The 26,757-nt window shown below is 51.7% G+C and overlaps 1 protein-coding gene across 3 annotated transcripts in view; it reads right to left on the bottom strand.

Moving 5' to 3' along the window:
* SSBP3 (single stranded DNA binding protein 3) overlaps positions 1-25,282 on the bottom strand; it is a 166,442-nt gene extending 141,160 nt beyond the window's left edge. The window contains exons 1-4 of one of the 3 annotated variants that reach the window (XM_086389845.1): positions 24,868-25,282; positions 23,796-23,868; positions 23,511-23,572; positions 20,670-20,754 (exon numbers count right to left, since the gene is read on the bottom strand). In XM_086389845.1, the coding sequence (XP_086245971.1) occupies positions 20,670-20,754; positions 23,511-23,572; positions 23,796-23,868; positions 24,868-24,923 (276 nt within the window). In that variant the 5' untranslated portion in view covers positions 24,924-25,282. The remainder of the gene's footprint in view (positions 1-20,669; positions 20,755-23,510; positions 23,573-23,795; positions 23,869-24,867) is intronic. The other 2 variants (XM_086389836.1, XM_086389856.1) reach the window with 2 other exon arrangements.
* Between the last annotated feature and the right edge of the window lie 1,475 nt (positions 25,283-26,757).

Raw genomic sequence — 26,757 nt, forward strand, 5'->3', positions numbered from 1 at the left:
ATGATTAATCTACAGTGAAGTGGAGCATGCCAAACACTGGGATGAGGTCTGCCATAAAGATGGCAAAATCTGAAACGTGGGCAAGGTCAGACCCAAAAGACCCTCAATATCTGGCTCTCAGTCCCACAGTCAAGGGAATCTTTGGGCTGTCTTCATTGCAGCTCCTGATTTACTTCAATTGGGGTTTGATTTTGATTTTAGTAAGGGAGAGACAGGATGCCTTACATTAAAAAAGCAAGCCAGCCGTCCCCATGGAGGCCAAACCAACTAAGGGGCAGTTTAAGAGTAAGGCCAAGAGGCTGTCTGCCTCCTGGGAAAGCAGGAGGGACAGCAGGAGAAAGGCAGGAGCCACAGGAGCAGCCCTCTTGCATAGACCACAGCCCTCCTACGCAAAACAACCTCAGCTCCTTCCCTCTGGGGGCTGCCGCCCACGCCAGAGTCCTGCTTCTCTGGGCACTGCTCCATTCACCCAAAGGGCAGAAGACCTACAACGTGCCAAGCACGACACAGGGCAGTATAGCCCCTGCACTCCCACAAGAGCATCTCTCACAGCCCATCAAGTCCTTCATGCCCACAGTTTTAAAATCTAGACTTTTACGAGCACCAACTGCGCGGCAGGCACTGGGGGCTCACACATACCTGGGCAGTGGGGACAAGGAGGGTTTGAGGAGTGGGGAGAGCCTGTACTCAAAAGAGGGAGAAGGGATCAGGGCCAATCGGCCAGAGAGAGGCTGGGAGAGCTGTTTCAGGCTCCTCCCTCCTGTGTGGGCTGGGCCGGGCTGGATGGCCAAGCTGGTGGTGGCCATGGCTCCTGCACCAGGTAAGGGGCAGACCCTCCCCCAGAGCACATATGCTGCTGTTTCAGAGGGGCGTGGTCCTGTCTGTGGCCGGGACAGTGAAATCACACCTCCCCCCCACCTCTTCCCTTCATTATCAGGGCAGCTCCTCCTCATGGTTCCTCCTCACCTCACCCCACCCACCAGCCCTGGTCAGGCCCCAGCAACTGCCCCACCAAATAATGAAGACCAAGGATCAGGCCACAATGGGTTCTGGATCAGAACCAGCTTTTGCCCTCATGAAAAGAACTCCATGGTGACACATCTATGTTAAAAACATTTTTGAAAAGAAAATAGGGAGCAGGAAAAAAGCCATGTCTGGATGGGGCTTCCTGAGAAGCAGCGGGCCAGAGTGGCCCCCAGCCCGTGACCCTGGCCCACCCCCGGGGCGGGATATTCCAGAACAAACTCGCTGACTCACCGGAAAGGGTGGTGTTATGGCGGGCACCTGCGCCTCTCCGAGGTGGCCTGGGCCCGACTGCACGCCCAGCCCCCAAGGGGGGCCCCCTAGGAGGGGGATTGTGTTTTTGGTAAAGCCCAGGAAACTTAACTCAGGTTGGCTGAAAGCTTCCTGAAAATCAGCGTTCCCTCCACTCTTTTCTGGCCTTGTGGGTCTGTGCTCCCAGTAACCAATTCTTAAAAATTTTTCACTAGAATAACAGCTGTACAAGGACATTTTTGTTCCAACTCTTCTCTTGTCTCCAAGGTACAATCAAATCATCACTTTCTCCAAACTCTCAGTCATACCTTGACAAGGTGCTGGATGGCTCGGCTCCATGAAGCCACACACCAGACGCTGGGACCACAGATGTATCCTTTACCATCGCTTTACAGACAAAGGAGCAAACACTCCGTTATCTTCAGGTGACTAAGTCCAAAAATCCCAGACCCAGCCAGCATGATGGCCAGAGGACTGAGGCGGAGGCAAGCGTGACCTAGCTATTTTCCGGTCAAGGGGAGCCAAGGAGAGCCTAGAATAATACATTCAGGTAACTTCTTGGAGTAAAAGCCCACCTGAACCTGCAGGATGTGCCTTCCGTTTAAATATCTGCGGTTAGCATCTTAAAACACACAAGCCCCCGGTAAAGGGAAAGAATGTCTGTAAGTTCTGTGAGGACAAAGCATTTGCCCATGTCCTTTTGTCAGGAGCCACACCTCAGGGGCATCAACTATTTGAAGAAGGAAAGACTAGACTGACTATCAGCGTGAAAAACAAGTATCTGCTCTGACTCCTCAGCGGATTCTGGAGTATTCTGAGCTGATAGCATTAGGACAGCCTGACTAGAAAGTGATGATTTAAAGGGAGTGAGCATTTCAAGTCCCAGGAAAACCCTGAATGGCCAGCTTGGAACCAAAGAAACCCCCCACCACTGCCGCCAGGTGTGGCCAGATCTTCCGGGAAGCACAGATAAGAGCCACTCACAATTAGAAGCCATGGCTGCTGCACAAAAACCCACAGCCCAGAGTCCTGAACCACCCCCTGGAATCCTGTTTATCCTCCGCGGCTAAGCAAACACAAGTCTTCTCAGATAATGCAAAGGTCAACTGTAGATTTGTGTGAGCTGATAAAATCGCCACCAACTCTGAATTACAGGGGGTCACATCATAAAATATTCCTGCACGGATAAGCAGGGAGAGTTAGAGGAATCAGAACCAGCTGCTTCCCATCATCCTAGGTTAACATCCCCTGGGCTTTCCAGGTGGCTCAGCGGTGAAGAATTCCATCTGCTGAGCAGGAGATGCAGGTTCAATCCCTGGCTCGGGAAGATCCCCTGGAGAAGGAAATGGCAACAGTCCTGTACTCTTGAATGGGAAATCCCATGGACACAGGAGCCTGGTGGGCTATAGTCCATGGGATCACAAAAGTCAGACACAACTTAGCAACTAAACAAGACTCCAGCTGAGTGACACTGCAGGACTCCTGACCTTGCACACCCACTTCTCAATCCCCGTCACAAAACAGAAAAACCTGGCAAGAGAAGAGTCACAGGGCACCCAGCCTAGAGGCCTCAGCAGTAGATGTAAGCTGGGCTAATTGAGTACTGGACATTTTTGCACACATCTCTGAGGACACTTCAGGTCCGAGGCTCCATCAACATCAGAAATCTATTTCACAAAAGAAAGGCAAACACCAAAACCAGGGCTCAAAACAGGCAGCCACATGTGGACATGTCCTGAGGACACTGAGGCTTTAGGGAGCCATTCACAGAGAACAGAGCCCTGGGAGGTGGGGGTCCTCGATCACTCTGTCCACAGATCTGAACTAGGTGTCAAGCCCCCGAGTTTATGGGCCCTATCCCATGGCCTCAAAGATGATTGTGAGACTTTTCTTATAATTAGATGATGTCTTAAATTGAGACATGGGACTTTCCCGGTGGTCCAGTGGTTAAGACTCCTCACTCCCACTGCAGGAGTCATGGGTTTGATCCCTAGTCAAGGAACTAAGATCCCGAATGCCAGCCCAGGAGGCCAGGAAGAAAGGAGGAAGTCATCACAAGTGCACAAAGTTCTCGCTCATCCCTAGATGAGACTGAAGCACAGCCCAGCAACAGGCACTCCATTCTGGGAAAGGAATGACGGTCAGGGGCATGCAATAGACAAAAACACGACACGAGCAATGATTAGGGATTCCCCATAGAGAGAGAGAACAAAGGGAGGTGCTCCAAGCAGGGAGAATGTCTGTGCAAAGGCCCTGAGGTAAGAAGCCTGGCACTGCCTGGCAACATGTGGTATCTAAGTCTCAGGGTTCACACTCCACCCTAATGACAGAAATACACAGTCATAAATTTTATTTCCAAACATAGAAGCATTCCAAAACTTACTCAATTTTTTTCTTTCCCAACATACAAGGTTCACCATCTCTTCAGCCCTCCCTGCTTTCCATTTCTGCAGTGGCTTCCTGGGAACAGGAACCTCTCATTACCGAACAGCTCACATGGACCTACAGATCAGGACAAACCTTAGCTCCTCACTGGCCAGTGGTCACGCCAGCTGCCCGTCCAAGTCTCCAGAGCAGGCCTAGGCAGGGAGAGGGGTAGGGGTAGGGGCAGGCTGGGGGATGGGGGTGGGGGCTTCCTAATCCAAAGAAAGAGCAAATCAGATCCACTCTGGACCGAGGCATAGGCCAGGAAGGAAGTAGGAAGTCATCGCAAGTGCAGAAAGCCCTTGCTCATCCCTAGGTGAGACCAGAGCACAGCGCGGCAACAGGCACTCCATTCCAGGAAGAGAACGATGGGAGCGATGATCAGGGGCAGGGAGAGGGGGTGAGAACTCAGCCCTGGCCCTGAACATGGTGTGTGCTGGGGACGCAATGTGAAGTGAAAGTCGCTCATTCGTGTACAACTCTTTGCGACCCCATGGACTATACACTCCGTGGAATTCTCCAGGCCAGAATACTGGAGTAAGTAGCCTTTCCCTTCTCCAGGGGATCTTCCCAACCCCAGGGATCGAACCCAGGACACAAAGACTTCTAACTTAAAAGCATTTGGAAGCTCTGTCCTCACCCCCAGTCCCCACCAAAAACAGACTTCAGGAAGAAAATTAATCAAGTTTTACAAGCTTCTCTATTTACCCAGAGCTACAAATCTATCACTGGGGAAGCTTTTAAAATAAACTCTCTTCCAGCACCGTTACTTCCTTTCTTCTGTTTGCCACAATACACACACACACACACACCACCTCTTTAACCTTGGCTGTGGATCCTGAGTTTGAAACTCCAAATTCAGAACACACACCAATCCACCACTTATAAATACTTCCTGCTTTTTATTCTCTTCTTCTCATTTACTCCTATGTCTAAATGTACCCAGTTCCCTAAGCAGGGATACCTGCTCAAGAACACTAGCTACCTTTCAACCTCTCATTCCAGCATTCCAGAAATATTCAGTGGGCATCTTCTAGGGCACTCTGCACCACTGCCTCAAAGCAGTCCTGCAAGTTGAGTGCAGTCTCCATTTTACAATGAGGATCCTGAGGTTCAGAGGTGAAGCAATGGGCACAGGTTACACTGTGGTAAAGGCTCTAGTGGGGGATTCAAACCCAGGTTACTTCACCCAATTCTCTGCACCCTGGTTCCCAGCATCCCTCCCCTAGAGCCAGACACAAAAAGCAAAATTGCTTCCTTTAAAAACAAAAAGAAAAGATGACTCATTTTAGATCACCAGCAGCTCTAATATTAAATGTCGAAAACTAGTGCTTGAAAAAGGCCATTTTAACTGGAGCTTCCAAAAAGGATCATAGAAAACCCAGCCAGCACAAAGTCGAACCTGTGCTTCAACACCAGTGATCCCACCCATGTAGTTCTGGAGGCACAGGGTCTGCGGCAGCCTTCCCCCATTCAGGGAGGATGCCCAAGGTGCTACACGGAGCTGGCACACTAGTGATTGAGGTTAACCTTCCGCTGCCCCCATAAGTTGGGAAAAGAGAAGCAAACAATGGGTGGTCTTCCTGCAGTGGCCCCTGGATCTTTTCTGTGGCTTAGGGTTCTCCAATCAAAACAACCCACATGCCTAGCCCCTTTTAGCACCTAGAGCAGATCATTTCATGAACTCCCAGGAGCTGGAGGGGGAGAGGGGAGAGAGGAGGGGCTCTCTGCAGATGAGGGAGATCCAGGCTATCCACTGGGGTCTGTGGCTAGATGCAGTTCAGATCTCACTTTCAGTTCTGAGGCTGCTTACAACCCATCTCCAGCCTCTGCAGGGGAGGCAATGACACAGCATCCCCCAGAAAAACAAACCAGGAAGAAGGACTTGCTCTATTTTCAAAATGGCCTACCCAACTGGTCCCAAACTCCCTGGCTGGCTTTCTACACCTCTAGACCCACAATTGGGCCCTACTATTCTAATTCCACCTTCCTCCCCAGCAAGAAGGCCCTCTCCTCTCTGGCCTCAATCTGTCCCCAACCACTACCTAACAGAGTCCCCTTCCTGCCTGCCGGCATCTCTTCTCCTCGCAGCCCCCAGCCCATTCTCAGCTGGATCCTCTACATGTGGCACCTCCGGCCCCAGCTCTCAGCTTGCCTCGGCTCTAAAGCAGAGGAGAAAGAACTTTCATTCCTCCTGTTTCCTCCCACTGGGTTGCTCGGTATATAAAAAAACACTTTATAAAAACTCTGACATTATTCACAAGTGCTGGTGTCTCTGCGGTCCCACCCTGCCGCACACACACAGTCGTGTCCTCACCAGATCCTGCCTTCTATTGCATCTCACCTAGGTCAGAAAACCCCCTGGAGGTGAGAGACTGGGAGAGACCCTAGAAAGGACTTTAACTCAATGACTGAATTGCTTGAAATCCAACTTCTCATTTACAGCAAAAGCAAAGCTGCCAAACGCTGGGCCATCCTTCCTTCAAGAAAGGAAAGGTTTCCAACCAACCCTTTCAACCAAAGCCAGTGTGGCCTCTTAACTAAAATCCCTCCACTCCACAGAAGGGCTTTCTCGGATTATTTTCCTTCAAAAAAACACAATTTACACATTGCATGTCTTTACTTTCCAAACCATTCAGAATTAGGAAAAGGGGGGAAAAAACACGTCTGTTTCTATTTGAAACTGTCAAAATTAGCATTCAGTAATTAAAAATCACACCCTTTCTCTTAATAACCTAACCAGCATGATACAATCAGGTTGTGCCAACTCTTTAATCTAATTGACTAATTACAGATTTTAATTTAGTCAGTTACTGAACAACTGTTGACAATTTGTTTTCATTAGGGACAGAACAGAATAAATATTTAGGCTTCCAGTCACAGAGACTCCTGTGATCAAGCTCTCCACCGTGACCCCAACTTCAGAGCAAGCTCTGGCTCCAACAGCATCCTGAGGCTCAGGTACACACGCAGCTCTCAAGCCATTTCTCGGCTCCATCCTGTGCCTGCACAAACCCTCCCAGGAGTCGCCCCTCTTAAGGCAAAATCCTGAAGTGCGAGCAGCGGCCTCGATCCCCAAAGTACAGGCAATTCCCAAATTCACACACGTCACTCAAGAAGTGGCAAACACTTAAAACGCTGTGAAGAAAAATAAATTCAATGCTACATGTCACTGGCTTTTAAGCAACAAAATAAGTTAACAGTCAAAATAGGTTTATCTGCATTCATCTCACTGGGAAGCAAACTGTCACTAACATCTTTTTTTTTTTTTAAAGACACACGTTTACAGGTTTCTATGAAAATGATCCAATTCTTTCAAAGAGCATTTTTTTCCTCTCCCAGGGTCCCTTACTGTCAAAGTCAGCCTAAAATTTTACTAAAATAATAATGTGGTTCAAAGGCTAGGAAGGGGGGCCCTGGGTTCAAATCTTGCTCCATTATTTAATGATGTCACAACCAAGGCTACTGACTTCACTTCATGAAGCCTTGAGTTTCGTCATCCAAGGAGTGAGATAAAAACAGCCTCTGCCTGGTACATGCCCACAAACAGTGCCTGACTTGGGATAAGCGTGCAATAAAGGTTGCTTCAGAAATCACTTTTGTATCCTCCCCTGGCTTACCTGGTGGCTCAGAAACAGAATCTGCCTGCAATGCAGGAGACCTGGGTGCAATCCCTGAGTCAAGAAGATCCCCTGGAGAAGGGAATGGCTACCCACTCCAGTATTCTTGCCTGGAGAATTCCATGGATTAGACCATAGCCTGGCAGGCTACAGTCCATAGGGTCGCAAAGAGTCAGACATGACTGAGCGACTAACACTTTCCCCATGCAACAAATAGGAAAACCAAGACCCAGAAAGAAGATAATGGCCAGTTGAAGGTTATACCAAGTAAGTGTGGAAGCTTGGTTGAGAAAGATGCTTTCTGTCCAGTGATCCATCTCCTTCCTGGAATGTCAGCTCAGGAGAGCAGGAAACACAGTTCTTGCAGGTGTTGGGACGAGGGCAGGTGTGTTGGGATGAGGGCCCTGCAGCATCCTCCAGAGATGGGAGCTCTCCAACCAGGAACTTATAGCTGAGGTGTCCATTCTCCAGCCAGCATTTTCCCTCACAAGCAAGCGTTGCCTGAACTTTGGTAGATGACCTAGAGCAAACTCTGACCTCTGACCCTCCTGACTTCCAGGAGAACGTGAGGGCCTTTCTTCCACCAGAGTCCAACTCTGGCCATGCCAGAACACAGCTCAAAGGAGCCATCTACATTGCTAAGTAGGCGGGGGAAGCAAAGAGGTTAAGTCAGGGGTCCCCGAGCCTGATGGCTCTCACCAGGTCTCTGGAAAACTTCAGGGGCTCTAGAGCATTGCTGCTATTTTTTTCTAACTCACCACCACCATCAGGTCTGCCCCAACTGAAACAAACCCCACATTCCCAATGCTTTCTGAGCTGATGAGAAGCTCTAATCAGTAACTATACAGTTCTTGTTTTTCCTATTTCTTCATAGGAAAATTAATGGTGACTCAATGTATGCAACTTATTTGTAAATAAAACATTTTCAAGCATAGAGTCCACATCAGGTGGTAGGGGATTAATAAAAAGGGGACCTTAGAAGTGAAGAGATGGGGCAACTCCTCCATAAGGTATGTGAGCCTGAAGCCTTCCTGGGTGACACTGAAAACCAGCCCAGCCCCTTTGTCGCTGGGATACACAGCACTGGTGAGGAACTGTGTGACCCAGCAATAGCGCTTCAGCTGGGCTGCCCCTTTGGGACCACCTAGTCCTGCCACCTGGACCCACCAGAGCTAGGCAATGGGTCACTAATCACTTACACAGCAAAGAAGCCAAACCTGGTGTTAATTCTCAGGGCGACACTGTGGTACAGTGGTGAAGAGCACTGCAGTTTAAGTCCTCCTTCAACCAAACCAACCTGGTGGCTCAGCTGGTAGAATCCATCCGCAATGCAGGAGACCTGGGTTCGATCCCTGCGTTAGGAAGATCCCCTGGAGAAGGGAAAGGCTACCTACTCCAGTATTCTGGCCCCTGGAGAAGTCCATGGACTGCATAGTCCACGGGCTCACAAAGAGTTGAGCACTACTGAGAGACTTTCACTTTCAGCATTCCTGAATCCAAGTGCCTCAGTTTCCTCTTCTACAAAAGAGGAATAAAAACAGAACTTAGCCCAGGGGGGCTGCCTTGAGGAAGACCCAAAGCACTTAGAAAGGTGCCTGACCACACAGTTAGCAAGCAATCATTGCTTGCTGTTATGAGTTCCTCCTTCATGAAATGGGAAGAATATCCTGCCCCTTAGCCAGCCTGAACAAGGTGGGAACTGAATAAGAACACTAAAAAAAAAAAGGGGGGGGGCACATAGTAAGTGCTCAATAAACACTAGTTGCCTTCGTTAGAGAGTCGTCATTTTTAAACTACAACACTACAGATGAGTAGCGCATCCCTCACCAAGAACCCCAGGCCCCAGCAGCTCACTCCCCATGGAAGACCCCTACTCCCCAGAAATGTGGGCGGGGGCGGTGCACAGCCACACACTGACCTGTGCCCGCTCTCTTCTCTTCCAGGTCCCTCTGACAAAGATGCTGCTAGCAAAATAATGCCAAAGAAAGTACGTGGCGACAGCCCACTAGATTTAAGTTCATTTTCTGTAGCTCGGGGTCAGAATCGACTGAAGCGCTGGGGTGATCAGGTTCTCTGCGAGGCCCTGTGCGGCACATTAGTCGCTGACGGACACTCACCGCGGTATTTAAAGTGGCAGCCATCACGACTAACTCAAATTGTATTGGCTTCCCCGACGCTGAAATGCTCTGCTGAAATCATCAATTGGCCAATTCAGAGATAACCCGGTAGCTGAAATTCCCTGTCATGCTGTAAAATCCCCTTTTGAAGTGGCTCGGCAGCCCCGAGACCCGCAGGGAAACTTGCGCCCAGAGCTGTGGCCAGAACCACCTTGTGTAACACCAGTGGGCACTGCCAAGAGGAAGAGCCTCCAGAGAGAGGATAACATTTTCTCCTGGAAGCCTTCTAAAAGACAGCAGAAAAGAGTGGCCGCCTGCGCACGCCCAGCACCAGGCCTGCCCACTGGGCTGTCTGCCCCCTCAGCACAGGCCACACGGCCAAAGCCAAGGCAAGCCCACAGCATCTTCCAGAGGCGGCTTGTGATCTCCTACTGAATGGCACAGATGCAGATGCGGGTGCCAACCTCCCCAGTGGAGGTTTCTAAAGTCAGGGGCAGCCACGGGAATCAGGGGCTCATCTGGCCACAGACTTGTAACCAACCACCTTATCCCAGGTCTCAGTTCCCTCTCCGTAAATTGAGAGGTTCTTTCTTGATATACATTCTATGATTTGATGATTTGTTTACATTTAAAATAGACCACGATTTACAAACTATTTTTATTAACATATGGTCTCACCTGGCTTCCAAGCTTCCCTGATAGCTCAGTTGGTAAAGAATCCACCTGCAATGCAGGAGAATCTGGTTCGATTCCTGGGTCAGGAAGATCCGCTGGAGAAGGGATAGGCTATCCACTCCAGTATTCCTGGGCTTCCCTTGCAGCTCAGCTGATAAAGAATCCGCCTGCAATGCGGGAGACCTGGGATCGATCCCTGGGTTGAGAAGATCCTCTGGAGAAGGGAAAGGCTACCCACTCCACTATTCTGGCCTACAGAACTCCATGGACTGTACAGTCCATGGGACCACAAAGAGTCAGACACGACTGAGCGACTTTCACTTTCACATGACTTCAAAAAAAAGAAAAACCTGGAGAGGCAGAAAAAAAGACAAGCCTCATTTCACATCATTTCTTATCAAAATAAACCAAGGCTCACAGAGGCCAAATCACTTAGCCAAGGCCACCTGAAAGAACCTGATCAGAACCTGATCCCTGGTTACCGAAGTCCAAATCCTGTGTGCTATCATGACACTGCTTTAGTCCCATCACCAACCAGCACGGGGCCAGGCATGCAGCAGGCACATAGGAATAATCGCCCACCAGCCAACTGTGACCCTCGGCCAGCATGGCTAAAGCCACGCTCTGTCCATTCCAAGAACCCATGAAGCTGAAGCCAGCATCCTGGGCTGGGGAGAGGTTTGCCACACCAGCGTCTGCTCTCCAAACAGCCTTTTGTGACTGGGAGAGAAGGATCAGAGGAAAGCCTCAGACAGGGGCCTCAGGGAGCAGCTGCGCTTCTTAAGGTCAGAGGACTGTAAAACAGAAGTGAAATGTCAGGCGCTTCACCCAAATACACAAAGAACGGGGGACACAAAGCCCGCCTCGGAGCTGTGCAAACAGCTGTCACCGGGAGGGGACAGGGAATTTGGAAGGCTGGGCCAACCTGGGTCAGACAGGATGCCGAGACCTATTCTCCAGATTCTTGCTGCGACCAGAGCCTGAGCCCTGCAGATGTTCAGACAACACCCTCCACAGGGGGCCGGGGACCATCAGCCCCCCCTCCCACCTCAACCGCAGACAGGCAGGAGGAGCTGCCACTCGGCAGGGACAAGTGACAGACTTCAAGTAGGAATCACTGCTTATTCAGCACTCTGCAGGTATCTGCTGGTCACCTCTCACAGGCTCCAGGCACTAAGAACACAGCAGCAGATACCAAAGGCAGAGGTCCCCAGGAACCACCAGGCACCTCTCCAGAAGCAAGCCAGGGAATCAATTTGCCCAGGGACCCTCGGAGGTGGGAATGACTCTCTTTATCACCCATCAGGACACTGAGGTCAGCCATCACTTGCCACTTGGCCAAAATCACACAACCTACAGCACCCAAGGTTCAACTTCAGCCTTTTCAAAGTTTAGACTGAGACTCACAGTAAAGCAAATTTTACATGGAAAATCCAGGGCACCTGTTTATTTACAGGCATCCATAAACTGCTGAAAAAGAGAAGCTTCCTGAAACAATGCTTATGGTTACTCGTCGCGATACGGAGTTTCATTTTTTTATTTCAGTGTTTTGTTTTGCTGCACTGCTGCAGCATGCAAGATCTTAGTTCCCCAAAGAGGGATCGAACCTGTTCCCCCTCTGCCCCCTGCAGAAGCACGGAGTCTTAACCACCAGACTGCCAGGGAAGCTCCAGTGTCTTTTAATTGCTGGTTCATGACCTACTAAGTTGATTTCACCAGGCACTAATGGGTCACAACTCACAGTTAACATTCACTACTTGTCCATCTCCATTAAAGTGCCTATTTATTTAACATGCTTGATCCCTACAAAAGGGATCAAACCCTTCTCTCTTCTCAAGGTCTGGAACCTAGTTCACCACCCTCAGGATTTACTCAAAACTGCAACAGGCCCCAAGAGCAGGGGCAGCGGAAAGGGGATGAAGATAAGGGCTCCTGGCCTCAGGAGCTTTCCATCTAAAATAGGGACCCCCGTCACTCTATTTCCAGACAACAAACAGCAAATCAGTAAAACTCACAGAATTCCGGGGGGGGGGGGGGCGGGTAAGTGTTCCCCTGGGGGTGGTCTTGGCAGGCTGGGGAAGGCAGCCACATTCCAGGCTGGCATCTGCTCTATGGCAGGGCTGGTTGGCAGGGGGGCAAAAATCCCATCTCAGGTACCAAACAGAAAAACCAGGCCTGGATCAGAGCGGGCAGGGGAAGTTCCAGATAGGTCTAGCAAGGAAAGCAGCTACAAGAGGAAGAAACAGGCACTGACTACACATCCCAGGCCAGTGCTGGCCAGGAGCGTCGAGTCAGCAGTTCATCCACACAAGCAGCAGGGCTGGTTTGGAGGCTGCATGTGTGAACCCCCTCTCCCAGTCCCTTGTGGTTGCTTGAAGAAGGTGGATTCCAACCTAGGGACCCAGACTGCTAATCAACCAACAGGTAGTTCGGCGTGCCAGGAGCACCCCTTTCACACGAGCGTCGTCCTGCTGCTGCCTCCCTTTAGGCCATCGGAAAGCCAGAACTCGTGCCAGGCCTCAGTGAGACAGTAAGAGTGACGGCACCAGGAGCTGCCTGGTCAGGGCCTGATGCTTCCACTGGCCACGGCCCAGGCTCAGTCCCGGCTAGGGGAACTGAGATCCCGGAAGCTGCACGGCAGGGCCAAAATTTAAAAAAAGAATGACCGTACACGCCTGTGTGGCACTTACGCTGTGCCAGGCACTATACATGTCGTGTATGCATGTGTGTGTGTTTAATGTGTGCGCATGCACGAGCTCATCCAATCCTCGGAACAACTTCATGAGGTAGGTACGACTTTATTAACTCCGTTTCACACTTGAGGAAACTGAAGCACAGAGAGGTTAATTAAGATGCCCAGGTTCACACCGCTTGGAAGTGCAGCAAGGCAGCACAGGGCAGAGCAAAGAGTCATGGAATCTGATACAGTTCACAGGTTTGAGTCCTACTGGTGACTTCAGGTGCGGCATCTTTCATCTGGGCCTCAGGATACCGCCTTGTAAGATGGGACCTCCAGTCCTCCCGCCTGCAACCCTCCCATCTACACACATCACAGGAAGTATGCTTCCTGACCACCACACAGAAACGGGACCGTTTTCCTACTCCCACTACCAGTCCAGATGCTTTGCCTCTGCTCTCTCCAAAGGGCAAGTCTTTTTAAACACTTATCGCATCCTGAGCAGCATCTGTCTATTCCACTAGACACTGAGCACATCAGGCACTCAGTAATTGGACTGAATCAACACCTCAAAACTTGGCATGTGTCTTCTGCTCCTGGTCTGGGGGCCAGCTGACCAAGACCTCAGGCTCCTCCCAGGAAGTTGACAGAGATGGCAGCCCACATGCCCAGAACTAGGTTCCGGTGGACCTACAAAGGCTGACACATGCCTTCCTCGCCTTCTCCCTAAGGCCCTTCGTAGGGACTCCACTCAATCCAAAAGTCAAGACAGCCCGAGGCTGGCCAGAGCAACATACATACCAAAGAGGACAAAGACTGCAGGGCTTTCGAGTCTGGTCACCCTTACAAGCATTTACAAGCAGGCCCCTCACAGCTGGGCTTCCCTGGTGGCTCAGCAGAAAAGACTGCCTGCAATGTAGGAGATGTGGGTTTGATTGCTGGGTTGGGTAGATCCCCTGGAGAAGGAAATGGCAACCCAATCCGCTATTCTTGCCTGGAAAATCCCATGGACAGAGGAGCCTGGCAGACTACAGTCCATGGGGTTGCAAGAGTCGGACACAACTTAGCGACAAAACCACCACCACCACTACCCCCGCAGTTAACCTTTTCTGGATGGTTTTCCATGCCTTTTCACAGCCACCCTCATGGCGGCCTGAGCAAGGATGACCCATGTACCCACCTCACAATCAAGAGAATGGACTTTGAAAAGTAAAGACCCCTCCAGCTAACAAGGCGTGTGAAACAAATTTGCATTCAGGTTTCTGTTCCTGTCAAGTTGCAAGCTTTTCCCATCTAACAACTCAGCAGCCACACACGGGAGTGGAACAAGACCGCTCTGTCCAACACAGATAAGGGGCACAGATGCCTCAGGGGACCATTTATCAGTGCCAGCCCATGCCAGGACCGCCTGTTCTGCCCCCGACAGGGGTGTTGGGGGGAGACAAGACACTGGTATTGAAGGGAGGGCTCCAAGACACACCAGAGGAGCCCGGGCACCAGAGGGCATCAGCGGGTAGCTTAAGTGTCCAGTTCACTAGCGTCAACTTGCTCTCCCAGAAAAATATGCTGCTATCACCATCGTATTAAAAGGTTCTAGGGGAAAACGTTAGGGCCTTAAAGAGAAAGGAAACTAACTCATCAAGCACTGGCCACTGAGAGACAACCATTTTACATATACAATCATACTGAACCCTCACAACGAACCCATCCAGGAATCACCATTTCCCCATTCTACAGATGGGGACACCAAGGCTTCAAAAGTCCGCCCTGCCAGGAAATGACAAAGTAGGAACAAGAACTCAGGTGTCTATCCCAGCTACCAGTCAGAACCCAAACCCTTCAAACTCCAGAGGATTCAGGGTCCAAGGTGGGGGAGCAGGGGGGCGGGGGCGGGGTGCAGGAATCGTAACACCGGAGAGAAACATTCCTAAAACTCATCTCAGCAAGACTACAGAAAACCCCATTACCCTGGCAAATCAAAAACAATCATTATTTCTATTTGCTGTAAGCTTCCAGCAACATGTATTAAAGAAGTTTATGTGAATCGTCTAATGCAGTTGTGCCGTGGTCAGAATTATTACCAAGCTAAAAAAGATTAATTTTTCTAAATACTCTAAACCCTAGACACTATTATAAAGGCTACAGCTAGTATAACATTTCTGTTATCTTGGCTGACAGGCCCTCAAACACACACGCCTCCCCTTTGGCACTCTGGCTTAAGCTCACGCTCACACACACACACATACTCACCCACAGAGGTGGGAAGGTCGAGGGAAGGGGCAAGGCAGCTCTGGCCAGAGGTCCCTACTGGAGAACCCGCTTCCCTTGCAAAATCTAAGTGGCCTAAGGGATGCTGCAGGGAGAGCTGGGTGTCTCCCGCTCCCTTGGAGCGGTGGCTGGCACTCAGTTAACTCTTGGTCCAAGTCTGCAAAGGCTTAGCTAACAAAGATGGCATTATGCACAGACTGGAGCGCATGGCTGGTCTTGGAGTTCAAATGAAGTGACCACTGCCAAAAACTTTGTTTGGGTCCCCACCACTCCCCCCGCCCCACCTCCCGCCTTGAAATAAAGGGCAAGGATTTGCAATTTGGGGTCTTGCTGCCACTTGAAACCCATTAAGGTGGCCACACTGCCCGGATTCTGGCAAAAAGCAATTCCAGTTACTCATTTAGTGTTTAATTAGCTACCGATGGAGGAGTCTGGCAGCCTCTGGGGTTAAGAGGAGCTGCAACAAACGGGGCGGGAGCCCGAAGAAAGGCCACAACACGGTCTGAGCTCCAAGCAGAGCAGGGAAAGAAACAACTGTGTGTATGTTTTGTTTTTATAATCTGCCACACAAGGGTGCCAAGGGTCAGAGCCAAACGCAAGGCCGTGAACTTGCCAGACTTCTGGGCAGATAGCTAGGCTGGCTTATCGCGGGGGACAGCACGCCCCCAGCTCCTTGGAGCTGCCCCTGCCACGATGCCACCCTCTCACGCCCCTGCTCCCAAAGGGTTCTGGCACGAGTGGACACTCCTCGCCTGGCAGGAACCTCAGCTCAGCACATTCAAGGAGAGCCCTCTCAAATATCACTTTGCTATTTCAAACCCACCAAGGACGCTGGACCCCTGCCACAGAGCCACAAATACCTCAGCTCCCATCCACACCTAGGATTCTGGGGCGCTTTTTGACTTTAACCAACCCACCTGGAGAGACAGGCTCACAGCGCGGGGTGCAGGGTGTGGGGGTCAGCTGAGTCCTGCTGGGGTGTGCATAAGGGTAGGAGAGCCAGCTCCACCGAGGCTGACCTGAAAGGGGTGGAGAGTCTTCAAAAAGGGAAACTGAGGCTCAACACCTGCCAAGGTCATGGACTCCACGTCCACTCTGAACCCCACGTTCTTCACTGGGGATGATGGATGGGGCTTGGGACAGCAACCATGAGCCTACTGAAATCATGCACAAAGTCTCCTCTGTGGGGATACATGCGTTTTCTGGAAGGGAAGGCCATAGCTTTTCTCGGATTTTTCCTGCCAAGACAGCCACTGCAACATAACAAACTCCCTTCCCAGAGCCTGGGTCCCATCTCTGCCCGTGACTCTGCAATTCACCGCACAGGGGCTTTACTTTAATTCTCCCCTGAATTATTTCTTCAGTGACTATACACAGGCACGCTTTGGGTCAAATGCAAATACCTTCCCTCTGTTTTGTAGGAATTCTGTATCAAATGAAGGTTGTCAAAAGCTAGAAGGTAGAATCTAAAAAACTGGGAACTGGTCCCAGCTCTGCCACCTCCTGGCTGTATGCCCTGAGACAAGCCATCTCAACTCCAGGCCTCAGTTTCTTCATCTGTAAAGTGGGGGTCAGATTTAATAATAAAACCTGATCACCTGGCAGCTATGAAGTCAAACTACAACCATGCAATGATAAAGAGTTATGTAAAGTAGACCAACCTGAGTGTCACTGCTCTCCAACACCTTCAACTCAGACAACACTGAGCTGGTGTGTGGGAGTGTCCACTCCAAGAAAGGCCAGGACCAGACAGACATTGGTGTCTAAGAGAACCCAAGGGCTTCATCAGCATCTGAGAACCTCTGCTCTGGCCAAAGAAGAACAGCAAAGAAACCGCAGGCTGGGTCCCTGAGAGACTCCTCCCGTGGCCTCAGGGCTCTGCTGACTTCAGGTAAACCAATTTCTCAGAAAAGTCCATTCCAGGGACTGAACCCGCATCCCTGAGTTATGTGTGGTCAACGTCAGGGCACTCTGGCTTACACACAATGAGCCAAGCAAACTGAAGCTGCCAGGTGTGGAGGGGCGGAAACAGACTATGACTCAAATAAAAACTCACCAGTTCAAAGAAAATTTCAATCTCCTCTCCACTGAGTCACCTGGTTCATTCCCAGCCCTGTAGCCTGGCTTGGACCAGAGAGATGTACCTTTGAGGTCACCACACCCTAACCCACCACCAGGAAGCGGAGACCACCTGCCAGGAACACAGATTCACTTCCCTAGGAGAGCCAAGAGCAGGATCTTCCGCAATGAGGTCCTTCCCAGTCCCATGGGAGTCCCTTCTCACCCGCGCCCCACACATACTCACTACCTCTGAGGCCCAGGCAGGTACCTGAGCCTCACGGACAAACCATGAAAACCTCTGAATTCCCTTGGTTGAAAACAGAAGGCCAGTTACCACACACTCTTATTTACTTTATCTTCCAAAAAGGATTTACGATAACACACATTACCACATTAAAATCACCTAATTCAAGATGGCCCAGCAAAAACCAGTCATTCAAAGACCATCTTCCAATATTCTACCAGCTATTCCAAACCAGGTTACTCACTGACCCAGATTACCAAAATACCCCAAAATGGGTGTTTTTTCTTACCCACAGTTCCTTAATCCCTTCATCTATTTAGTATGCATGCCTACTATGTGCAAGGTATTGTGGGAGCTATAGAAATGAATAGTACTGTAGATAAATAGGCTCTAGCATGGAAAAAATTAATAAGCTGTGGTTAGAAAGACAAACCTGAATGGGAAGTTGGCCGGAATAGGTGCAAATACATCTGCCGTGGACCTTTGGGGCCAAGTCTTGGCAGCATTAGGAACACAGATTCTGGAGTCACTTATGACCTGTGTTTGGATCCTAATTGTTACAGCTATAATAACCATTCTGTGCCTCGGTTTCTTTATCTGCAAAACAGAGTTAACAACATGCCTTCTCTCCCAGGCCACTGGCAGCTTGAAACGAGAGCTTGAACCTAGAGCACCAGGACAGGGGCCCAGCACGTCGAAAGCCATCAACAAAGGCTTTGGACAGGTGGTTTGTACAGACACTGAGACAAAGAAGTGATCAGAGTGTGCATGCAGCAAACTACCACCGAAGACCTCCACAAAGAAGCTAAAAAGTGCTATGATGGATAAGAGAGGCACTCACTCCAGCTAAGAGGAAGGGAGCCCAGGAAGAGGTTACAGCAGTAACTCTAGCTGGAAGGAGTTAGGGCAAAGAAGATGGTAGCTGTGGGACTGGAGAGACCACATGAAGATCTGAGAAGGACACAGAAAAGAGGGAGGGTTCCTTTTCATCAGTTTCTTAAATACTTTTTAAAATTCCCATTGCTCCTCTGCCATCTCTGCAACTCAATGCCCACCCTCCCTTAACTCTTTCACAATAAAGATGGTCCGTCCGTTCCCATCCCCCATTCATCACTCCAGCCCTCCTCTCACATGACCTGACTCTCAGGTCACATCACACCAAGTGGATCCCAATCCAGAAGAAAGGATCCCAAGATCTGTGAATCCTGGGCCTCAACCCCTGTGACTTCAGTTCTTGCTAGCATTTTCTAAAGGTCTACACCAACTTCAGCAATCTCTACACAATTCTGCTGCCCTCCCTCAACAAATTACCCATGCAAACTTTCACTGCCAGACATACTGTTTTAAGACAGCAGACCAAACCACAAACTGCTAAAGAATCTTACGTTATTTACTAGGGAGCTAAACTTAGTTAAAAATCACTAACTTCTCTAAAAGACAGCACAGACATCCTACATCAAGAGAGTAACTTGAAATAGGAATCTCCACCAATCCCTACTCTAAGGTGGAACCATCTGCATAGCCGTTAAATACAGGCCACAGAGGAACTGGCTGTCCAAAGGTTTAAACACACAACACACACACACACACACACACAATTTTTACTAATAGAAAGGTCAAATTCCCCAAGTATTTTTATATGGCTAATGTAACTCTTGGCCTCCGCCCCCATCCTCCAGCCTCCAGCTCAGGAAACCCTATGATCACCACCACCAATTTTCCCAGAAGAACCACATCACAAGTGAACCAGCCCTCTCACCTTTTATTACTAAAGGTTCACCAGGTCATAAGTACCATTTGCCAGCTTCTCTCCTTAAGCCCTGGAGAGGGCACAAGAACTGGTCAATCTCCTCAGCATCCCACACCCAGGAGCATTAACTTCACAGTCAGCAAAATTTCATCACATTGAATATTCTCAAAATCAGGGAGCCTCCAGCGGCATCTCTAAGTCCTCATACTACACAGAGACATTTTCACCACAAAGATACTCAGGGCATGGGACTTCACCACTTGTGAAACTCAACCAAACGGGTTCTGGCCTCCCAGGCCAGTTTCAAACTGCACGCAGGGAATGAACATGGCCTGGCCAAGTGGGTGGTCCCTGATGACATTCAAAAAACCAACTTCTGTGTCCTGGAGCTCAAGGGACCATTCCTCCCCACCTCAAGCACAAGTGGAAAATCAAATAACCCACCTCTTGAGTGCACATGTGTGCACACACATTAGACACACACACACACACACAAACACTTAACTTTCTACAAGACCAACAAGAAGCAAAGGAGGCTGGGAAGATCTTCAGACCCTTCCCCTTCCATTCCACTCACCTCCAGAAGACCCTAACCTGCTTCACCCGAAACAGTCAAAAATCTGACTCCACCCCAATTGGAGTCCAATTTTTTTTAAGGGGGGGCTCAGTGGGAAATGGACAGGCAGTAGATCTCTCTCTTATATGCATTTTATAACTCTTAAGAAACTTACCCAGGGAGAGGGATTGATAGAGTAGAAAGCACTATACAATGTGATCAAACTTTCTTCACGAGAACATTTTGAACACAGTATTACGCATCAGCCAAGGACCTCAAAGTATACGTCTTGGTGGACACAACACAAGGCCCCCACTCACAAACACACAATGTGCACACACTGCTGCTGCTAAGTTGTGTTCGACTCTGTGCGACCCCATAGACAGCAGCCCACCAGGTTCCCCGTCCCTGGGATTCTCCAGGCAAGAACACTGAAGTGGGTTGCCATTGCATCTCTGAATGTGCACGCACGCACGCACACGCACGCACACACACACACCCCACCCCCACCGGCCAAAAACATAATCTGAAAGATCACTCTGTGGAAAGTAACCTAAGAATCTATTTCACCAAAATCTCACTCAAAACACACCTTCTACTCCAAAACAAAAGTTTCATATCTGCTTTTTATTTTTCTTGACTGTGGTCAACTTTTTCACAAACCCGCACCAAAGAGGGTTGGTCACCCCCATCCCCCAGCAGACTGCTCAATCAGAACATAAACCGCACAGGGCTGAGCCCTGCACAAGGCCATTTAATGCTCCAGATAGGTGTCTATGCTCTTTTCCATAATTACAACATTATGAAATACCGTTTACCAAGTTAGACAGCTGCTGGAGGAGGGTACGGGGCGAGGACAGCAGGGAGGTGGGCAGGACAGAAAGAAAGGCAAGGAGAAAACAAAGACCACTGCCAACCGGCTGTGTATTTGCTTTTGGTACTAAAGAAGTTCAAGCTATCCAACCCTGTAATTATTGCCAGGATTAAAAATTTGTTACTCACGTAATCATGAAAGGCTTTTGCTTCACTTGAATGTTCACAAGTGTCTCGCCTTTCAGGAGCTGCACAGTAAAGGTCCCAAAATACACTGCAAGTCGAAAAATAAAATAAGATCAAGTTACTAATTATTACTTGTGTGCCCAATGGCAAGTGTTCAATGCATGGTACTAACAGCACCAGGTCTCCCCAAGGCTCAGTTCCACCTTTTCAGTCTTCATTGGGCAAACTCAGTCTACAAAACAAAATGGACCCAACCTTTTTCGACAGCCTGGCATTTGTAGTAAGAGCAATAGTTCTCACCCTTCAAGCACCTACTATGTGCATGCCCATGACACTGCTTGTAACCCCCAAGAGCTGTAAGGTGGGTGATTTTATTCCCACTTTATACACAGGGCAACTAAGGCTCAAGCCCATTAGTACAACACACCCACGGATGCCCAGGGAGGACACGGAGGAATCCGGATGCAAATCCATGCCCGTCTCATCTGTGCTCCTATTAACACCCCCACCTCCACCCAAAATGGCTGCATTTCATTAAAAGATTAAATTGTCAAAGTCAAGACTATGATTCATATACACAGAAACCTGGGTGACTCTGGCAATAAAAAGAGCCTCCAGGTTCTTAACCCAGAGCCCATACCCTGGAGGCGTTTGGTGTGGTGTAAGGATTCTACCTATAGGAGTGGGTGGCGGGTCTTCTGAGCTTTTGTTTTCTGAGAGGAGTTGTGTGGTTGGGGCTGGCCACCCACGGACCCCTGCCAGCTCACCCGCACTCTCACCTAGGCCCTCCCCCAAGGCATTCCTATATAAAAACCATTGTTCCCCTGCCCATCAAAGAACATAAATCCATCACCCAAAGGTGAGGTTATGGATGACCAAGTATCTTGTTTTTCCACATTAATATAAAGCCCACCCCCACCCTCAGACAGCCACTTGTCCAGCAAAAGCAGGGTTAGGGGGGAGATTTCCCTGCCTAACTCCCCTCTGTGATTTCTGTATGGTCACCCCAACGCTTTGCATTATGTGAAAACAGACAGACAAATCCTTTGTCAACCAATAAAACCCTATACAAACATGAGGTCGTCAGTGGTATCAACAAGCAGCCTTAGAAACCCTCTCCAGGTCAAGAGCCCGAGGCCCAGGGATGGGAACCCGCTTGAAGGGTAAAGTGTGCACCAGAGCGGAGGTCTGACTCCTGGACCAGCGCTCCTGTCGTCATCACAAACAGCCAGCCCAGAAGAAACCATCTCAACTGCCAGTTCTGTCTGTCAGCGGACAAGCATCTCACTCCAGGTGCGCGAGGAACGCAGCCTGGCCCTCTTCAGATCTGCTCCACCGCTTCCTCCCACTCCAAAGGCTGCAGTCATCTGCTCGGTGTCAAATCACAGAGTCCCCACTGCCGGAGCCCGGCACGACACACTCTAGTTCCCAGGGCAGAGATAAGGTTGGAGAAGTTGTGTATGTGTGTGGGGGGCGGGGGGTGGGCAGGGGGAGGCAGTGATTAAGCGCAGAACAGGATAATCGGGAACTTTTACTAACTGCAGAGGGAGGACATTCTACTCCTACTAACAGCAGAACATTCCTTTCTGTGCTCTGAGGCTGCACACATTTGATTAACTTCCTCTACATGCTACATTTCTAACACGACAAACTCCCTAGCCCCTTCTGAGTAATTTTTACTCATAAGCCTAAGTTTCTGCAAAGTCCGTGGTGGCCGGACCGGCCAGCCTCAACCACACAACTCCTCTCAGAAAACAAAAGCACAGAAGACTGGCCACCCACTCCTACAGGTAGAATCCTTACACCACACCAAACGCCTCCAACTCTGCAGTTGCGAGGTTGGCAGAAGTAATTAAAAACTCATCTTCTCTGCAGCAAGTTAGAACAGACACTTCATCCCCCTGCATCTCAAAGACACTTGAAACAGTAACCCGAGCTGGCGGTCAGGTAAATGTGGTAAGATCCCAAGATGGGGCACTGAACTCCAGCAAAATATCAAAAGCCACTCTGCTCTCTTTTCCTTTTGAAAAAGATGTCAAAGACTCCACCAATCGGTCCCACAAAACACCCAAGTCTTATACTCAAAGCAACTGCTCCAGCTAAACCTAAGCCTCCCTCCTGGGGGACTGCAAACCAGGAGCAGATCTCTGGTGGTCCCAAGCAGGCAGGCCCAGGGGCCTGGGAGAGGGTCACAGAAACAGCCCCCAACTACCAAGGACAGGCATTTGCCAGGTCTCAATAAAATGAAACCTGGAGGTTTTAGGGCTATTTAGAGGGGTGGGGGTTTGGGGGCAGGAACATCCAGTCAGTCTGAATCAGTATCTTTAGAGGAAGTGGCAGCCTCGTCTTGCTCTTTCTCAGGGTGCCTGGAAAAGGTCCCCCTGGATCTTTCTCTCAACGTTTCGAGCTTATAGGAGAAAAAGGAAGGGACAGGCCAGTTGTAAAACAGACCTGGTATCCCCGCCACGGGTCCTGCCCCACCCCCACTCCCTCTAATTAAAGCAGCATGCAGAATTGACAAAAATCCTTCCAGGTTTTTTCCAAGCCCATGCTTACTGCTTCAGAGTGAGATGTAAAAGTAAGGCAGTTCTATTGCAACACCAGGCACGATTAGTAGGTTCTCACCACTGGGAAAAGAGGAGGCAGAAACTTTAGGCATCGACCTCTTCTGCCCTTTCCCTTCTCTGCCAGTCCTGGTCTGAGGGCCCAGAGGCGTCCTGCTCTCTACAATGCTGAGGACTAAAGCAGAGGGAGCCTGCTCCAGACCCCCTGTCTTTGTTCACTTGGACCCCGGGGGGCTCAGAAGAAAACAAACACACACACACAAAACTATCACAAACTTACCACCACCACGAGTGCAAAAACCCAGGCGGTTCTCCCAACGTGATGTTTTTTTCCCATCGAATCTAGAACGGAGGGAACAGAGACAGATCAGGGCAGCAGAAGGAAGGGGTGGGCTGGGGGCTTCCCGGAGCCAAAAGGCTGTGAAGACCAACTAACAATAAATGCCAAAAGGTGATAAAAATTCAAAATGGTGGCCACAGTGGCTGCTCCAGAAAACAAAGGCTTTAAGAACGATGGGGAGGAGGGGGTGTCAAGAAACTGGATGATTGGGGGAGTTCCACTCACCTCCGATAAGAAGGTCTGTGCAGATTTCTGTGCTCCTACATGCAGTAAATATTCGTAGACATATAAAGCTAACCTGGAAAGTGGGCAGGGGGCACAGAGAGAGAGGGAAGGCGTCAGATCACACTGGGTGCTCGCTCCTGGACCGTGCCAGCCGGCTTCCAGCCCTGTCCGTGCTGTCCCACTGTGGCCCCGACCAGAGGTGAGCAGCTAGCTCGGTCCTGCCTGGGCCAAGGGTGCGAGCAGTTAGGGGGTGGGTACCAGGAGACGCGTTTACTTCAAGCCGCGGGGGCTGCAGAGCAGCCCCCGAACTTGAACTTCCAAGTAGCGTCGGGACCAAACCCACCTAGGTCTCTCAAACTCGCAAACCGCCCGACCCCAGAGCCTCGCTTCTTTTCCCGACCTACTCCTTGCCACCAACCCACCCTCTACCCAGTTTTGAGGGTCCGGGGAGACTCAGTCCTGGACTCCGGGGTGCTCCGCGCGCTCTGGAGAGGGCACCAAAGGGCGGCCCTCACCACCTCCTCCCAAAACAACTGTCCCCCAATCTAGGGCCAAGCCGGCGCCGCCGTCCCTGCCCAGCCCGGCGCCCCGGAGGGCGCGGGGCCGGCGGTGAGGCCGAGGGCAAGGAAGGCAGAGCACTCCCGGCCGAACAAAGCCCCCGGCACGCACTCCTCAAGCCGCGGGCGGACAAAAGGAGCCTTCGGGGCTGCAGAAGCCACGCGCCCCCTGCTCGCGCCCGGTGGGCAAAGTGCGGTCACCGCCGCGAGCTCCCCGGCCGGGGCGGATGCCCCGGCCGGCTCGCAGGACCTCGCCCACCCCTCTCCGCGGGCCCCCGCGCCCGGCACGCCCCGGGGCCACCAAGTGTCCCCTCCCCGGCGGCTCCCCCCGACGCCCCAACCTCAGCCGGCTCCCAACAATGGGCTCTCCCACGCCGCCCGCCGCGGCCTCGGGAAGGGGCCAGGCTGGCGGCGCCGGGGCCCGGAGCGCAGCAGCCCCCGCCCGCCCACCTGCCTCCCACCACCCGCCCGCAGCCCGGCGGCGGCGCGGCCGCCACTTGGAAAATAGGGCTTACTTTTCCCGAGCCTGCCCGTCCGAGGGCACCGCCGAGCCTTTGCCTTTGGCAAACATGGTTTGCAGAGAAGAGGACGCCGAGCCTCCTCACCGCCGCCGCCGCTACCGCTCCGGCTGCTCCCGAGCTGCCCCCTCGCTCCCGGCCCCCTCCCAGGCGCTCGCTCGCACACTCGCTCGCGCTCTCCTCGCCGCGTTCCCCTCCCTCCCCCCCAGGCGCTGGCTCCGCGCTCTTTCCAGCTGTCAAAGCGTCAGCCCCGGCCGCGGCCCCATTGCCCTGGAACTCCTCCCGCGCCGGCTGGGCCTGGAGTGCCGGTGCCGCCGCCGCCGCCGCTCGCCCGCCGGCCCGGCTGCCCGCTGGCTCGCTCGCGCGCCCGCCCGCCCGGCTCCGCCTGCGCCGCCCTCTGCGCCTCCTGCACCGCTGCCGCCGCCGCCGCTGCCGCTGGTCTACTTGGAGCTCAACCGAACGTGGCTACCCCGGCGAGGGATCGAGGCGGGCGTCAACGTCCCGCGATTGATTGGCGCCTCGGCCAATCTGGGCGCGGGGGCGGGCCCAGGGCGGCCCGGGAGGGACGCCCTGTCAGCGCCCGGCCGCGGCAGTCCCCGCTGAGGCCGCCACCGAGGAGCCGCTGTCCCTGCGCTTGCGGGCGAACTGGGGGTGTCCGGGGGCGCGAGCCTCTGTTTTCTCTAGATGTAGGGAGAGGACGCGAATCGAGACGGGGGAACTCTAGTCTCCTGGCACCCGCGAAGAGGGGGTCCGACCCGCGGTCTCCGCGGCGTGGACCGCTGGGGAGCGGGTGGGGGGCGGGGGGCGATGCGGCATAGTCGGAGGGGAGGGGGCGCGGACCCCTGAGCCGAGCACCGGCTCCCTCCCGCCACGTCTCTCTCCCTTATCTGCCCCTCACCTCCCCCCGCCTCAGCCCGCGCCAGCCCAGCCCTGATCTCCCCCTCCCCCTCGCCTGCCCTTCCCGTGGGCTCCGACCCCGACCCCCTCCCCAGACTCCTACTCGCCCCCACCCTTGGCCGCCCCGCCCGTGGTCCTCCCTTTCGCCTAGTCTGGCTTCGGAGCGCCGGGCCCGGGGCTCCACGCTGAGAGCTGGGCGGCTCGAGCCGGCGCCGAGGCGCGCGGCTGCTCCTTTACTAGATCATTAAAATACTTTGGAAAACCCCAAAGTGGAGTTGCGCGAAAATGGCCCTTGGCCTGCTTTGGGGAACCTGGGAAGGGACTGAGGACTTGGGCTAAGAGAAGGGAGAGTGATTGCTCCCAAATTTCCAAGGTCTGCCCGCCCTAGCAAGTTAGCCCCTCGGCTTCTCCGGGAGAGATGGTGCCATTCTAGGGTAGATGGGGTTGTCACCTGGGCGCCCCGCTGCGCGGAATGCGCGCCACAGAAATCTGCAAACTTCAAATAAATGGAGCTAAATTGGGGAGTCGGGTACGAGAGCCAGGCGTGGGGGGAGGGGAAGCTTCCATTGTCAGTGACCCAGGTGTACAATGGGAAATTGAGGGGGGCTGGCAGAGTGACCCAGCTATTTGCTCCTGACTCCTTTTTGCCCACGCCGAGAACCCGAGGACACACTGAGTGTCCCTCATTAGACACTCTTATGACGAGAAACCAACCAAACAGGGCAAGACTCCCCCATTTTCAGACTGTTTTTAGAGCGCGGTTCTCTTTAAATGTGATAAAACACTGTCTCTTTAAAAGAGTCAAGCAGAAAAAGCTGTGTAAGCGCTGATTGGCTGCCTGTTTGGATACATCTTTAGGGGAGCCTTGAAACTGTTAGCCTAGGTTGATTTTTTTTTTTTTTTTAACTGCGCTGTTCCAATAAACAAGTAACGCCCCTCCCCCTAACATGCCTCGCACCAAACAATTAAAGGATAGGTCAGTGTCCTGGG

Source organism: Bos grunniens, chromosome 3 (assembly GCF_055505025.1).
Source record: "Bos grunniens cultivar Pamir isolate PY7600 chromosome 3, Bosgru_T2T1.0, whole genome shotgun sequence".
Lineage (NCBI taxonomy): Eukaryota > Metazoa > Chordata > Mammalia > Artiodactyla > Bovidae > Bos > Bos grunniens.